The sequence below is a fragment of the Pongo pygmaeus genome, chromosome 2 (assembly GCF_028885625.2).
Source record: "Pongo pygmaeus isolate AG05252 chromosome 2, NHGRI_mPonPyg2-v2.0_pri, whole genome shotgun sequence".
NCBI classification, from domain to species: Eukaryota; Metazoa; Chordata; class Mammalia; order Primates; family Hominidae; genus Pongo; species Pongo pygmaeus.
The window spans coordinates 57,639,841-57,655,467 of NC_085930.1; the positions used below are offsets into that span (position 1 = coordinate 57,639,841).

The 15,627-nt window shown below is 45.2% G+C and overlaps 1 protein-coding gene across 2 annotated transcripts in view; it reads right to left on the reverse strand.

Moving 5' to 3' along the window:
- The window catches only part of ITGB5 (integrin subunit beta 5), a 122,875-nt gene that overhangs the window by 71,086 nt on the left and 36,162 nt on the right, over nucleotides 1-15,627 (reverse strand). For both annotated transcript variants that reach the window (XM_063661682.1, XM_054480965.2), the window contains exons 4-5: nucleotides 12,616-12,865; nucleotides 5,704-5,872 (exon numbers count right to left, since the gene is read on the reverse strand). In XM_063661682.1, coding sequence (XP_063517752.1) covers nucleotides 5,704-5,872; nucleotides 12,616-12,865 — 419 coding nt within the window. The remainder of the gene's footprint in view (nucleotides 1-5,703; nucleotides 5,873-12,615; nucleotides 12,866-15,627) is intronic.

Sequence of the window (15,627 nt, forward strand, 5' to 3'; positions counted from 1 at the left end):
TGGTATGAAAATAGAGCCCCAGCCATCAAAGGGGCCTCCTACCCTTTCCCCAGGATGATTATTCCCTGCCTTGGTCAGTGAAGGGAGCCACCAGCACATGTAGACACCTCCTAAGCACAGGTGCAAGGCAGGCACGTGACTGGTTTACACTAGAGGGCAAAAAGAAACGCAAACTCTCCCATGTGCCCTGTTCACAATACTGAGTTATGACTCAGCCAGTTCCCACCGCTCAAACCAGAACAGCAGCTGTCGGTGGGGCTGCGGAGCCCACAACACAGCTCACAGCAGAAGGCAGAGCAAGGAAACCACGGAGTCCTGCACCTGGGATGTCGCCTCAGAGACCAAAACAGTAGAAGGATTCAGAAGTGCACATGAAACCACTGCCCCCTGCCACATAGAAAGCCAAGGGGAAGCTGCGCCACGCCTGTCTGACAACAACCCTACAGGGCAGAGGGTCTGCACACCTGCATGCGCAATGCCCAGGGAAATCCAATACTTTAATGGTGCTTCCCAAAGACACGGCAGCACAGGAAGAGCAGGCAGCCTGGTGCTGGATCAAGCCCCGGAAACCTGTGGTGTGATCTGCTAGCAGAAGCGGCTCACACATGCTGAGACAGACAACGCAGACAGCCGGGAAGCAGAACATGTGGCGGGTCCCTCTCTTCTGGTGGTGCGGAGGTTTGAGGAGTGGGGGGATGCCTTCCGTGAGGAAAGAAAGGCAATTTCCTGTATTTCTCAACTCATGCTTGGAAAAGTGACACAAGTCTGAGGTCTAAAAGAAATCAGGCAATAAGTCAAAAGAAAGCAAATCAATTCTGCAGGAACTGGGAGCTGGGAGGGATCAAGAGGAAACCCTGACAAAGTTGTGCCTGACTCTGGGACTGTGGAATTTTCCACATTTTACAGGTGTCTGCAGCAGCCCCTACTGGGTCTGAGGCTTAAGCCTGAGCCAGAAGAGACAAAAAAGCAAAATCAAAGGCCCTGAGCAAAGGAGACAGGACTGTGACCAAGTCCTCTGTGAGAAGTGGCACTGGCTGGCACAGATGGAAGGCAACCTGGAGCACCTCCCTCCATTTTAGATAAGATATTCTGGCCAGGGAAGAATAAAGGTCTCAATTCCTGCCAAAAAGATTTTATTCAATACATAAATTTACCTTGTTTGCTTTAAGACTTATTCATCCAACTATTTTTCAGAGGAAATAAATGCTTTAAAAATTGAACACAGGCAAAATTAAGAGAATCAGAATTAAAACAGAAACTCTGTCTAAAGAATACAAAGGATAAGTGCCAGGGCTCTAGCAGTGGAGACAAACAGGGAAACACACTGGGTTGCACTGATTTATTTTCTGGCTGACGAAAAAAAGCAGCACATACAATACCGTGCAGCCAGCGTGTACCCAGCCAAGCTCAAATGTACAAGTAACTTCTTTAACCTGAGAGCCATAAAGAAGAGTAAAGTGATAATTGACAACTTGGGACCCAGAACTTCCAGGCAACTGCTCACCCTCTGTCCTCCCTAGGCCAAGGGTGTGCCCTGTTTTGAGAGAAGAGGAAAGCAGCCATATTTCCAGTCTGAACCACACATCACACTTCCGCCTGTACAATTTCAGAACAAACAACTTAGAGTCAACTTCTAGAAGGTCCTGAAAGAGAAACCATTATTCTGACCATTAAAAAGTATGAACAGGTTCAATCATAGGTTCTGGGTAAAGATAAGAAATTACAGGCAGTGGCATTCTCTAACTCCAACCCAGCCAGGAACAGTGCATTAGAAAAAATGCCCGCCTTGACGACAGAAGCATCCCTTAGCTGTGGATGCTGTTAGATGGCTTCTCACAGCAATGTGACCTGCAGGGGATAAATAAAGCAACTCAAAACCTCCATTCATAGAAACAGAGTCCTTATCATAAATGGAATGAATCCTAAATAGAAACAGGTAGTTTCCTTCTTTTTGCAAAGAACAACTTTCCAAGAGCAGGCCACAGAGGTGGATTTAAAGTCAGACATGTGAATATTCCATACCCCTAAATCCCACAAGTTGGTAACTAACAGTCCATTCAGGGAAACAAGAATGAGAATAAAACCAGAGTGAGAATAAAACCGGGACAAAGAGCTCCCTGTGGCGCTGGGAGATAGGCCTGTTATCAGCTCCATCTCCAGGGCACAGGGTCAGGGGAAGTAGAGCGTGCAGCGCTGCCGGGGAATTGCCTGGCCAACTCCAGCCCCTGTGACGCACAGAGCCAACTGCACAAGATTCCAGGCCTTCTCCCTCTGTTCCACTGTTTGCAGGATTCAGTGGAAGGGCCTTTAATCTGGCCAGATCAGGAGGAGACACAGCATTCAGTAAACAAAGTAAAGGATACTTAGGACTTACAAATGATAGCCAAGATCTGCTTCAAATATGGGTGTGGTTCGGAATACAAATGAAACCAGACTGATCATGAGTTAGTAATCATTAAAGATGAACAATGAGTACGTGGGGTTTCATTTCACCATTATTTATTCTGAAACTGTTCCAGAATAAAAAAAAAAAAAGAAATCATACATATTCACTGTGGAAATTTAGGTAAATATTAAACAAAAAGCCAAAGAAGAAAATAAGCCTATCACCTATCAGAAAAATATAATCCTGTCACTTGAGACAACCACTGTTACCATTTTGTTCTATTTCCAATCTTTTCCACATTTTTTCTTTCTTTTGTTTGCAAAACAGAAGTATACTGTCCATATTGTTTTATAACCTGCTTCCCATGCCAATCTTAATTTATCTTACATATTATTCTGGAAATTCTTAAAACATAAAACATTGGGTTGTATCTTCCCTAAGGACAATTTTTCCTAGAATAGGGAGCCAAGAGAGAGCAAAGTTACTATTAGAGCCATCTGATACTAATACCTTACATATTATTCAAGTCATTAAATTTTTTTTTTTCTTTTTTTGAGACAGAGTCTTGCTCTGTCGCCCAGGTTAGAGTGCAGTGGCACAATCTTAGTTCACTGAAAGCTCCGCCTCTGGGGTTCACGCCATTCTCCTGCCTCGGCCTCCTTAGTAGCTGGGACTGCAGGCACCCGCCACCACGCCCGGCTAATTTTTTGTATTTTTAGTAGAGACGGGGTTTCACCGTGTTAGCCAGGATGGTCTCAATCTCCTGACCTCATGATCTTCCCGCCTCAGCCTCTCAAAGTGCTAGGATTACAGGCGTGAGCCACTGTGTCCAGCCTCAAGTCATTAAATATTTTAAATAGTATGACTGTTGCGTAGTCTTTCATCCAAAAGTAGTCCATCAACTCCTTCCAATTTTTTGTTACCATAAGGCTGTGGTGAGCCAGGAAGGATGACATGTTTTATAAGTACGTGATGTCAAGTGAGAAATAAATTGCTTAGTATGCACCTGAACATAAACTGACAGCACAATGGAAAAGAAAAGGCAAAGAGAGATGCTGGAGGCTCATCGGCTGCATAATTCTGAGCACTTATTAACTTTCCAGGTATTCCCTTTTGCAAAGGTCGTGGTGAGGAATAAGAGCAAATTTCAACAGGTATAAGCCTGAAACTTGCTCACAAAGTGCCTCTCCATCAACAATAATTCACCAGGTCCAGGCAATGAATTGAGAAAATCTGCCAGCATCGCCTCTGAAATGCTTGAGTCTTGAAATACTGTGTTTTCAAAGGGATGAAGATTTCATCCATTGGGGATGGCACAGGAAGGTTCCATAGACATAAGACTGGATCAAATGGCTTCTCGAAGATCACTGTGGTCCAAGTGATCAATCATGCCCTTTCAATTCATCTAATTGAACAAAATGTACTCAGACACTGCTTAGGCCTGTAATTGGGTTCTTTCTCCAGAGAAAGATGAGTTTCTCTCCCAAAAAAAGAAAATCCATAAAATCCTCAAGGTGGGGAGATGAGGGGGATCCTATGTCTTCTCTGCACTATTTTTTTCCCCTACCAAGAAGCAGAATTTGGCTGAATGTCTGTGGAGAACGCCTCCTATAGTCAATAGCTGAAAGTCAGGCAAAAATATAATTTTTCTTTCTGAATCAAATTCATAAACTATTTTGTGAAACATTTGAAAGGTTCAGAACTGAATACATCCTAACCGTGTTTCCATGTGTCTCTCTCAGACTGCTAAAAGACACCAGGGACTTCTGAATCAAACCATTTGGCTCTGGCCAAGTAGCTGGGAAGAGGCCACACTGCAGCCTTCCTGGATAGGAAGCCACTGCTACCTTCTTCTCCAGGAGGGGCCCACGGACTCTGTGATGGGCAGAACCACAGTGGGATCAAGAGAATGGCAGATGGCTGTTGCTGCTTTCTTTACATTTTACCTTCTCCTTATCCATTTCCTTCTGCCATTTTGGTTTTTTATTTCAGAAAGGACAACTGGGGTTTTCTTCCCATCTTGTCAAGGATTGAGCGGAGAGGAAACAGGAGTCTGTGTGACACAGCAGACTCAAGCTCTGAGGTCAGAAACTGTGTAAGTGAGCAATTAAGTGCTTATCACTTAGTAAGTGAATAGCAGCTGCCATATGCAGGCTCTCTAGACTGAGTTCTAGCCTCTGACCCTCCCCTCCCCAAATGGAAGAGTCCCCACCTATTGAGGAATCTGCCTGAATTTTCAAGAAAGCATTACCAATTATTCACACTCTATTGATGACCACTATGAAAAAATACTAAATGTATGCACAAAGACTAAGAAGAGACACACACATTTTTAAAGTATGTGTTATGATAGTGAATTTAAGAGTGGTTTTTTTTTTGTTATTGTTATTGGGTTGTTTCAACAGTAGAAAATTATTTTAAGACTATGTTATCACCAACATTCCATTTATATATTTTGCTAAGATTGGAACCTCTTGAAGCATGAGTTCATTTCTGATCTAAGTCTAGGCCCTCCCTCTGGATTCATATATCACAGAGAAGCAGGAGGAAAACAACTAGAATTGCAACCAAAGATGCCACACAATTCTTTTTCTTTTTTTTTTTTTTTTTTTAATTTGAGACAGAGTCTCACACTGTCACCCAGGCTGGAGTGCAGTGGCGCGATCTCCACTCACCACAACCTCCGCCTCCTGGTTCAAGCGATTCTCCTGCCTCAGCCTCCCGAGTAGCTGGGATTACAGGTACCCGCCACCATGCCCGGCTAATTTTTTTGTATTTTCAGTAGAGACACGGTTTCACTATGTTGGCCAGGCTGGCCTTGAACTCCTGACCTCGTGATCTGCCTGCCTCGGCCTCCCAAAGTGCTAGGATTACAGGCATGAGCCACCACGCCTGGCCTCACACAATTCTTTTTCAAATGGGTTTCCCAAGAGAGCAATCTCTAAGGTTTGCCAAAATTGGTCCAGAAAGCTCTACAAGCTTCTATGCCTATGACTTGACCTTTACTTTTTTCCCCTGAAAATAAACCAAAAAGCCAATGTATAAATGCAGACAGCTGTCTTCTGGCAGACAGTACTCCATTGCATACAACCACACCCTGACACAGAGACCCAGACCAGCCCAATCCATTCCCAAGCTCCGGCTGATTTGACTGCTGTAGATTTCCCAGAGGTTCCACTGAGCTCACCCTCTGACTTCAGAGTGGTCAGGAGCCACATGCTGGGGCACTCAAAGACTCCTGCAGGAAGTACCAACACCCACTGATGCTCTCTACCTTGATGTCCCCGTGCAGGGACAGGACCAGAAAGGAAAGTTACCTTGCAGACGGCTGCCTGGAGTACTGCATCAAAGCCCCCCTCAGGGGCATCTCGGTTCCGGGACACCCTCTGTTTCCGAACTTCCTCATTGAAGCTGTCCACTCTGTCTGTGAGAGGCAGCAGATGGCGGAACCCAAAGGAGGGGACGCAATTTGGAAACAACTTGTAACTAGAGGGAAAGAAGAGAAGAGTCACTTTTCCATCATTGTCTGTAAATCTTAACCAAGTGTTCTGAGCATTCACTGAGTGCCTTGAGAGGCACCAATAACTATTTACTCAGCACCTACTACATGCTCCTAGGACAGGCACAGCGGAGAGAGCAAAGATAAATAACATAGTCCCTATTCTCCAAACATCAGCCCTAAACTGCAGGCAAGGCAGTATATGCCAAGTTATAAATGAATGGTATGGACAAATGGTTCAAAGGAAACAGAGATAATAGTAGGCTATTGTGGTTGGAGGAAGACTTGACATAGGCATTGCAAGATATTTGGGACCCGAGGTGTGGGCCAGCCTAGGCAGAGTGGAGAGGAAGTGTCCTCTGGGCTAAGGAACGTGGATGATGCCCAGTGAGGGCAATGTAAGTGCAGTTACTCCATGCAACCAGCTTCTACATCAATGCTGCTGCCACGCAACAAAGGATCACAGGATCACATAATCTCGTCATGTCAACCCACTCAGTGACCAGGATGTGCAGGCATATGGACAAACGCTGAATGGAAGAGGAATGAAAACATCTTATCTGCTTCTTCATTCGTTTCTAAATATTGTACCAACAAACTATCAATTCTGCTAAATGCAATAAAAATTATTTAGAAACTAAGCATCTTCAAATGGAAAGTTATGTCTGGAAATTAGGAAAGAAGGAAGTATTACACATCAATAGTAGGTTAATACCAAGCCTTTCTCCAGAAATACGGGGTGATCTCCTTTTCAGTCTCCTGTGGAGACTCCAGGTGGCCCCATTTCTGAAGGAAGTTACTTTCCATTACAGCTCTAAGAGTTTCAGCTTGATCTAGAGCTAAGAAAGTTGGAAGAGAGAGCTTATATTGTTTTACCAATGGGTTCACAAAGTAAAGGGAAGAGGGGAGAGTGTCCCAGCCAGAGAAGAGCATGTGCAAGAGTCCTGTGGCAGGAGGGAGCACAGAGCACAGGACAGAGGGAGGTCGGGGGGCTGTGGTGCAGAGTAATGGGTGAGGACGGGCAAGGAGGAGCCTGAGAGGCAGGCTGGGCCAGAATGTGCAGGGTCTCCAGCCATGTTAAGGAAGTCGCTCTTTCAGGATACATGATGGAAAACGAGCACTAACAGGCCTGAGGGAAAGGCCTTATAATCTAATTCAAGCTGCATACATGGGAAAGAAAACAGCCTTAGCAACAGCTAGGAGGACCCTGCCTTAAATGCTGTCAAAAAGCAGCCTCACCAGGGCAGGTCTAGGCAGGCTCCCTTCTGTAAAGGGGCAATCTTTGGTTCTCTAAGGGGCCATTCCATTCCCTCTCAGGGCTACAGTCCCTTCTCCATCCACACAGTCACAACAACACAGCACAGAGTCCCCAGCAACAGGCCCACCCTGCACAGAACCAATCAGCCCCACTCCTGTGATAGTCGTGCTCTCCCTCTCAGCGCCAGCGGCAGCGATGGGATCTCCCTGCCTGGCTTTCCTTTGTGTTTCTCCCTTCTCCTTTCCTGAAATCTTCATGAACACCTTGTACTTGGACAGGTGGAACTCTCTTTTAACCTCAGCCTCGGGCCACCCAAACTTTCCATTACCTCCTCATTTTGTCATGAAAAGAACAATCATGGAAATTACATTCCCAGCTGGAAGAAGGAACTGAGGTCCCATCTGTAGCTATTTAGCAAGTGGATCATAGGCCCAGAAGGAAGTAAGTCTATCCAAACTCTCCCCATCTCTCTTCCTCCAAGATCCTGCCCTCGCCTATGTGGCTCTGGCCCATGATTTAGGACTTCAGGTGTGTGTTTTTTTACACTTGGTCCGGCTGGTTGTGGACGGGGAGGAAAGAAACTGAATAATGATTGCTATTTAACCAGGAAAGCTGTGAGAAACTCAGCTACAGCTCAGCATGTTTTACCTCCTCCCTTTCACTCCCGCAAACAGCAAACAGCAACGAGCAGATACATTTTTACTGCAAAGAATGACTGTTAAGTAGTTAGGAAATAGAAAATGTGTTTGCCAGAGAGAAGTCTTCATTGCAGAGAATTTACTATAACCAAGTCAGAGTCACTTAGGAAAAGAGCTTTGTCACACAGACGCTAGAAGTGTCTCCATTGACACCGGAATAGGATGTCACCTGTGACGAGTTATCTGACTTAACCCCAGAACAGCTGTCTGAGTGGCCTGAAGATCTGGATGTTCTGGCGTCATGCCAGGAGACTATCCTACCCACCCCTCTCGTGAGTCTGTGCTGTGAGACCCCAAATAAGCGCCATGCACACAGAGTTACTAAATTAAGGATTATTAACAAGGGAGATAAAAGATAAAACATATATGGTTAAAGAGCCAAGGGAGTGTCTGTGTGTATAAAAAGTGAATCCAATTTGAAGACACCAGACCTAGGCAAATCCAGAAAACAATCTAATGCCTCAGGAGAATATCATGGATCAAGCTGACATGGAAAGGCTCTCCATGTCATGGAACAGGAATGAAAACATCTTATCTGCTTCTAACTCTAAACATATACAACTGCTGGATAAAATGTAATTTAAAATTTTTTAATATATAGCCTAGGCTGGAAGCTTAGAAAGTAAATCCCAGAAATGAAGAGGAAACCATTCAATAAATGAATGGACCTTTCAGAAGTATTTGGTTTTGGCAAAAAAAAAAGAAAACACCAAAAAACAAATGAATGGACTTAAAAGAATAGGTGGGGGCTGGGTGCAGTGGCTCACGCCTGTAATCTCAGCACTTTAGGAGGCTGAGGCAGGCAGATCACCTGAGGTCAGGAGTTCAAGACCAGCCTGGCCAATGTGGTGAAACGCCATCTCTACTAAAAATACAAAAATTAGCTGGGCATGGTGGTGGGTACCTGTAATCCCAGCTACTCAGGAGGCTGAGTCAGGATAATCACTTGAACCCAGGAGGTGGAGGTTGCAGTGAGTTGAGATCCCACCACTGCACTCCAGCCTGAGTAACAGAGCGAGACTCAGCCTCAAAAAAAAAAAAAAAAAAAAAAAAAAAGGTAGGAAATGGGCAGGCACTCATGCCAAGGACCCCTGCAATGGGTCAGGCCTTGACTGAGGCCCTACAGGCTTGGAGCAGGGTCTACCAGGAATAGATGCTGAGCCTCAGTCCTGCACAGGGCTGAACACTGGAATAGGGCTGTCTGCATAAAGCCAAACAGTACAATGAGCTGCTGTGCCACTAAAACCAGAAACAGAAAACTCTGGCTACTGGTCTAGGAAAGCAGCACGGAAGCTGACCATCTACCATGAATGAGATGAACTACCCATAAAAACTGTAACTCCAGGCCTGAGCAATTGGAATACACTGCTTTTATGGTGACGACATCTCCAATTGAAAAATTAACAGAAAAACTAGTCCCACAGTGAACCTGGAGATTCTCAACAACAGCAAACATAAAACTGCTCTGCAGAGATGCCCCCACAACCTCCAAGGAAGAGCTAATGAAAAGCTTATAAATCGCATAAAAAACAATTCATGAAGGCATGTCAGCAGGTCCAATACACTGACTGGCTGTGGATCCACCTGAAGGATCCACAATTCAAGAAACAGAAACAGAATAATTTAAAACACTTTAGGCCGGGCGTGGTGGCCCACCCCTGTAATCTCAGCACTTTGTGAAGCTGAGGTGGTTGGATCACCTGAGGTCAGGAGTTCAAGACCAGCCTGGCCAACATGGTGAAACCCCATCTCTACTAAAAAATACAAAAATTAGCTGGGTGTGGTGGCACATGTTGCCTATAATACCAGCTACTCAGGAGGCTGAGGCAGGAGAATCACTTGAACCCAGGAGACACAGGATGCCATGCTGCCTGGACGTGGGGAGACAAAGCTCGGCCTGCTCACCAAGCCACAGTGTGCCCCCACGCTGCGTGTACCTCCCCAGCTTAGAGAAGAGAGCTTCACATAACTCAGGCCTGAGGTTTCCTTCCACATTCTCATTCTTCACTGGACTTCCTGCCTTACAAGTAGCTTGTCAGTGTGCCTTGTACTCACTGTCAGGAGTTTTACTGTCTGCAACAGGCTCTGCCTTAGAGGACTTAGAGAGTGAGCTCTGAATAAGTAATGTCTCATAACTTTGAATATTTAAATGCTGAGCGCCTAGAGCCAGCCCTTGATTCTCTGCCAGCTTCCAATCTAGTGTCTCGGTCAGTGGAAGGGCCTTGGAAGAATGAAAGTGGGGACACACCCTATCTGTCTGGAGACAGGGCCCAATTAGGACAGAGGTGAAAAGAAGCAAATAAAATCACTATTCCAGATGAATTGAAAAAAGGCTTAAGGCTTGCGGTTAAGATGCTGTTGCTCCTGGTAAGCAGCAAAATTTCAACAAAAAACATTTGGCACCCGGACTTAGCTGAAAAGGGCCTTGGAGACAGAATCAAAGTAGTAATAGTCTCTGTGGCCACCTGTCGCCAGGAGGAAGCTAAACCCAGCAAATGATGATGCCTAGTGCCTCTTCGTGGTTAAAGAATTTAGAGTTCATTTTTCTTGTCTGTTTTTCCACCAGTGTCAATTCCCAACACCTGAAAAGATCTAAGTCAGCTTCTAGGAGAGTATACAGAAGGATCCGGAGGGATTCAGAAGAGCCCATGCCACCAGCACACTAACCTGCTCCCACCAACCAGCCCAACTTGGAGCTGGGAGCTCTGAAGGCTACCAAAGAGGACTTGTGGAGAGGGAAGGGCTCAGGGATTTAAGAACAGCTCTCTCCCCTTGGTGGCAGCTGGAAGACCAAGAATTGAGAATGGCATCACAAGATGGAAGGAGCTGGATCCCTGAGTTACTGCATGGAGAGCTGCCAAGGAAAGCAGCTCAGCTCTCATCAGATTTTGCACAAGCAAAAAAAAAAAAAAAACAAAAAAACGTTCATTGTGTCGAGCCACTGAGATTTGGAGACTGTACATTACTGCAGCATAGCCTACCATGATCCTCAGGTAAGCCCCTAGGAAATGGGGGTAGAGTGGTTTTGGAGCAGGTATTATTACTCAGCCTAAAGTAAAGTATCTGTGTTGTAGTGTGATTTGAATGGGGAAGAAGCCATTATATTAAATGCAAATGCAGGCCAGATGCTGTGGCTCATGCCTGTAATCCCAGCACTTTGGGAGGCCAAGGTGGGTGGGTCACTTGAGGTCAGGAGTTCAAGACCAGCCTGGCCAACATGGTGAAACCCCATCTCTACTAAAAATACAAAAATCAGCCAGGTGTGGTGGCAGGCACCTATAATCCCAGCTACTCAGGAGACTGGGGCAGGAGAATCGGCTTGAACCCAGGAGGCGGAGGTTGCAGGGAGCCGAGATCGCACAACTGCACTCCAGCCTGGGCAACAGAGTAAGACTCCGTCTCAAAAAAAAATGCAAATGCAGACTCTAAAAGTAGTTTGTCGGTATTCATATTCCAGCTCTACCCCTTGCTGTTTGTATAATATTGGGTAAGTTATTCTCTCTAGGCCTCAGTTTCTGCATCTTTAAAATCTGGCTTATACCTACCTTAGAGACCTCAACAGATTGTTATGAGATTTAAATAAGATAATCCACAGAAAATATTTAGTATGGGGCTTGACACCTAGTAAAAACTTAAGTCTTAGTTGTTCCCTATCTCATGACTAGTTTTGGACCTTACAACACAAACCCTCACTAAAGTTAAATGTGGAGATAAGGAAAGCAAGAGTTGGAAGTTACCACTCACTGCAGTCACTTGCATAATCTTGACATTTAAAGAAACTCCTGAAAGACTAAAAAGAAAAGAAACCAACCTAGTAGAGGTTGTGTTGCATGGGCTGAAGAATGCAATCCCCTCATACAACCACCACCCCCAGCATGCACACAAACATCCCATGGCAGAGACCTGCTCACTAATCCTATTTCTTCTGATTCCTGGGCCTACAGCTACACTAGTTCCCAGCCTCCTGGCTCAGTCCTGTTCTGTCTAATAGCATGTGGGAGCGGCCATGGCAAAGGCCTATCCTCCTATGCATGATCCTCTAGGCAGCATGACCTTAGGAGCCATGTGTGGAAGATGGTAAAGCCTGGAAGATGGAAGGCACCTGAGTCCCTGAGTCACTGCTTGCAGGAGAAGTTCCACGGACAAAGAGACCCAGTTGGATTTGAGGAGCAGGAAATAAACTTCCAGCAAGTTTGAGCCATTATACACTTTGTTATTATAGACTCTGTTGCAGCAGTTAGAGACACCTGTTTTCTAATAATATGTCAAATCTTTTCTAGTTCAGGTGTTTATGTTGAAAAAAAATTCTTACATTTAAAATAGGATTTTAATCTAATTATGTGAAAATAAATTATAGTTATTTATAGAAAAACAGGGACAAATTCTGAATTCATTTCTCCCAAAGCACCTCAGTTACTACAAGCAAGGGGAAAGTTTAAGTTGCCCTGCCTGCTGCATCCCTGATAATCTGATCCATCACTCCCTGAGGACATTTTCTGAATTCTATTAATGTGAGCAAATGGTGCTGTGCATGGCAGGCAGGAAAATCAAAGGGTTGTGATCATTTTATCTTTACAACCTTGTGACAGTTCACTCACTTCGTCACACATCAGGAAAGGAGAGAATGTATGCTTATCATTAATCAAATTAAACGCCTAAGCCTGGCCACCCCTCCTAACCAATGCCTTCCTTAATTCTTTCTTTGAGCTAAATTTTCCTGCTACTCCATTCTCCCACCCTTAAGTACCCAACAGAAGGGCAAATGGTCACTTACCCAATGCATGGATTGGTCTGGTACCTCGGTGCTGTGTAGGAGAAAGGAGAGATGTCCTTATCAACAAAAGACCCAAATCCCAAACGGAAGTTGCTGGTGAGCTTCCTCATCTCCTCCGCGAGTTTGGTGCCCAGGCTCCGGATATTGTCCAAGTCATCCTTCATGGACAGGGAGAGGTCCATCAGGTAGTACAGGTCCACAGGATAGTCCTCCACCTGGCGAACCTGTAGCTGGAAGGTGGTCTTGTCACCTGCACCAACAGAGAGGCCACGTGTGTTAGAGGTTGTGCAACCTGCTGAGGGCTGAGGGATGGGATTTGCTTTCAAAGCTAGTTCACCTCTTACTGTTCTTTAGTGATTGTGTGCCTCCCAGAAGATTTTTCTTGAAGTAAAGTGCCTGAAGGGAATACGGTGCTGAGAATGGAGGCCTGGGTTCTCCTTCCCAAACACTCAGCTTAGCATTTCTTTTTTATTTTATTTTATTTTTTTGAGACAGAGTGTTGCTCTGTTGCCCAGGCTGAAGTGCAGGGTGCAATCTTGGCTCACTGCAACCTCTGCCTACCAGGTTCAAGCGATTCTCATGCCTCGGACTCCTGAGTAGCTGGGATTACAGGTGCCCACCACCATGCTTGGCTAATTTTTGCATTTTTAGTAGAGACGGGGTTTCACTATGTTGACCAGGCTGGTATCAAACTCCTGGCCTCAAGTGATCCACCTACCTCAGGCCTCCCAAAGTGCTGGGATTACAGGCGTGAGCCACCACGCCTGGCCTGGGCTTAGCATTTCTAAGGAAACTCCTTAACAACCAGGCTCCTTGGTAGTGTTCTGTCTTCTCAGCAACAAGGACCCTTGGGTAATCAGTGGACAGTGAACCAGACAATTTCATGAACACAAACTGGGTGGAGAGTAGCCCACCAACCACATACCAACTCCAGAGAAAGACCCAGCCACGATGGGAATGTGCGTTTGAAACAAAAAGCAGGGAAGAAATGAACAAAAGAGGGGTGTGGGCCTGAGTAGGGAAGAACCAAGTTGGGGAGAGAGATGTGCAAGGCAAAGGAGGGCAGAGAAACAAAGACAGTTGTTTAAAATACCCCAATGGGCAAAAATATGCATGCTTATGCCACATCACCTGTTTTTGTTTCTATTTCTCTCGCCATTTACCAGACTAGTATTTACTTTGGGGGGCGTATTTGATGTTTTGGGACATCACAGGCACAACTCATTATCATCGGAAACTACATATATAAATACAGGAAGACAGATTCCAAATTTTAGCTCTATCGAAAAAAGAAAACGAGAAGAAAGAGAGAAGACAGTACTAGATTTGTCTACCAGCTACAATAAGATAGCCAACAGGCAGAGAAAAGGAGAATTAATTCAGAGGAAAAGAACAAAGAGAAAAGCTAGTGTCTGGCAGGTGTGGCCTTTGCTGTCTCACCCTATAGAGTTCAAAGAGAGGCTCAAGTCAGGGCAATAACTGGAAGACCCAGGCCACGATAATGATCTTGAAATCATTTCATAATTTCTAAAAACAAATCACTTAGAACCAACTTTAAGGCTCAACTCATACCAGATCATTCTATCTGCCTTGGGCTTATTAACCTTTCAGGAGTGTCAAGAGATGTCCTATTTATCCTGCAGTAGAACTGTCTATACATACTTGAAATTTGGATAGATTCTTTGTGCATTTAGAGGCACAACAGCAAAGGTGGCCTCCCTCCTGCCCAGCGGGTCTACACCTGACTTGCCGGCAGCCACATCTCAGAGCAACCAGTCTTTCATCTCAAGCTGACAATTAGCAAACGGAAGCCTTCTTTAACTTGCAGGGAACTCAATCCTCTATGCTCCCTCTCCTCTTCCCACCATGACAACAAGGCATATTTCACTAACTAGACCACGAAGAATCCAATGATCAAAAGATTTTAATTCAAGTTCCAGCTCTGATCCTTGAATAGGAGTGCAACCTGGGCCACAGTTTCTTGAAATATAAAATGGAAGTAACAATGCTCACAGCATCAATTAAGCCTATGATGTGCTAATGAGGGAGAGCAGTGTTTTATGAGCAGTACAGGCTTGCACGGATGAAGTATGATTATGATCATTACTGCTTGTAGTCAGAGTGGCAGCTCTGAGCCTGCTTCCCCTGACTTGTCTTTGCGTGTACTGTTCTAGGCGCCTGAGGATTGATGGAGTTTGAGCTGCCTATTGGTATAAGCCTATTTTTTAAAACCATCAGAGTCTGACTCAAACAGAAGAATGTTCAAGGTTTTCTTCCAGAATGAATTCCAGGCTGCTGCAGTGTCTGCCTTTGGTCAGACAGACACAGCTGGTCCCGCCAGAGGGCTCCTTGGGTGCCACATCATAGTGAGGGAGGGGCAGGGAAGAGGGGGGAGTTGGGGGAAGGGAGCTCCCTCCTTGGTCCTTGCATGGGCAGACAACATTTGGGGTCTCCCAAATGGACAGAGCCTGCAATCCTATTTCCTCTGCCTGATGCCATGATCTTTTCACAGGTCTTCTGCATTTTCTGCCACCTGTCCCCCCAAGTTCCCACCTACAACTTATTTTATCCAAAATCTACTTTTACTTTTTGACGAATTATAAGAAATTAACAGATGGGCACTTTAAAACCAGGAAACAAATAATTGGCTTGGATTCTGGGAGGCGGAGAGGCATCTATGGGATAGAGGCTTGGAAGCAGGAAAGCTGGGTTTGAATCCAGACCTGGTCACCAAGGACTAGGGAGAACTCAGGCTCTCTTCAACTCACTGCTCAGTTTCTGCATCAGTCAAGTGGGGAGGATATTAACTATCGTAGGGATTAAAAGAGATAAACACCACACAAATGTTCCTACACAAAGAAAACTTTGGCCTCGGTTTTCCCAAAAGTCAATTACTGAAGCAATTTCCTGTGAGGATAAAAAGAGAGACAGAAAATCCTGCCAGCAACTTGAATTTCAACAGCTACAGCCTTGGGCATACAAATTTAACCCTAAATTTTCCAGACATGAAGG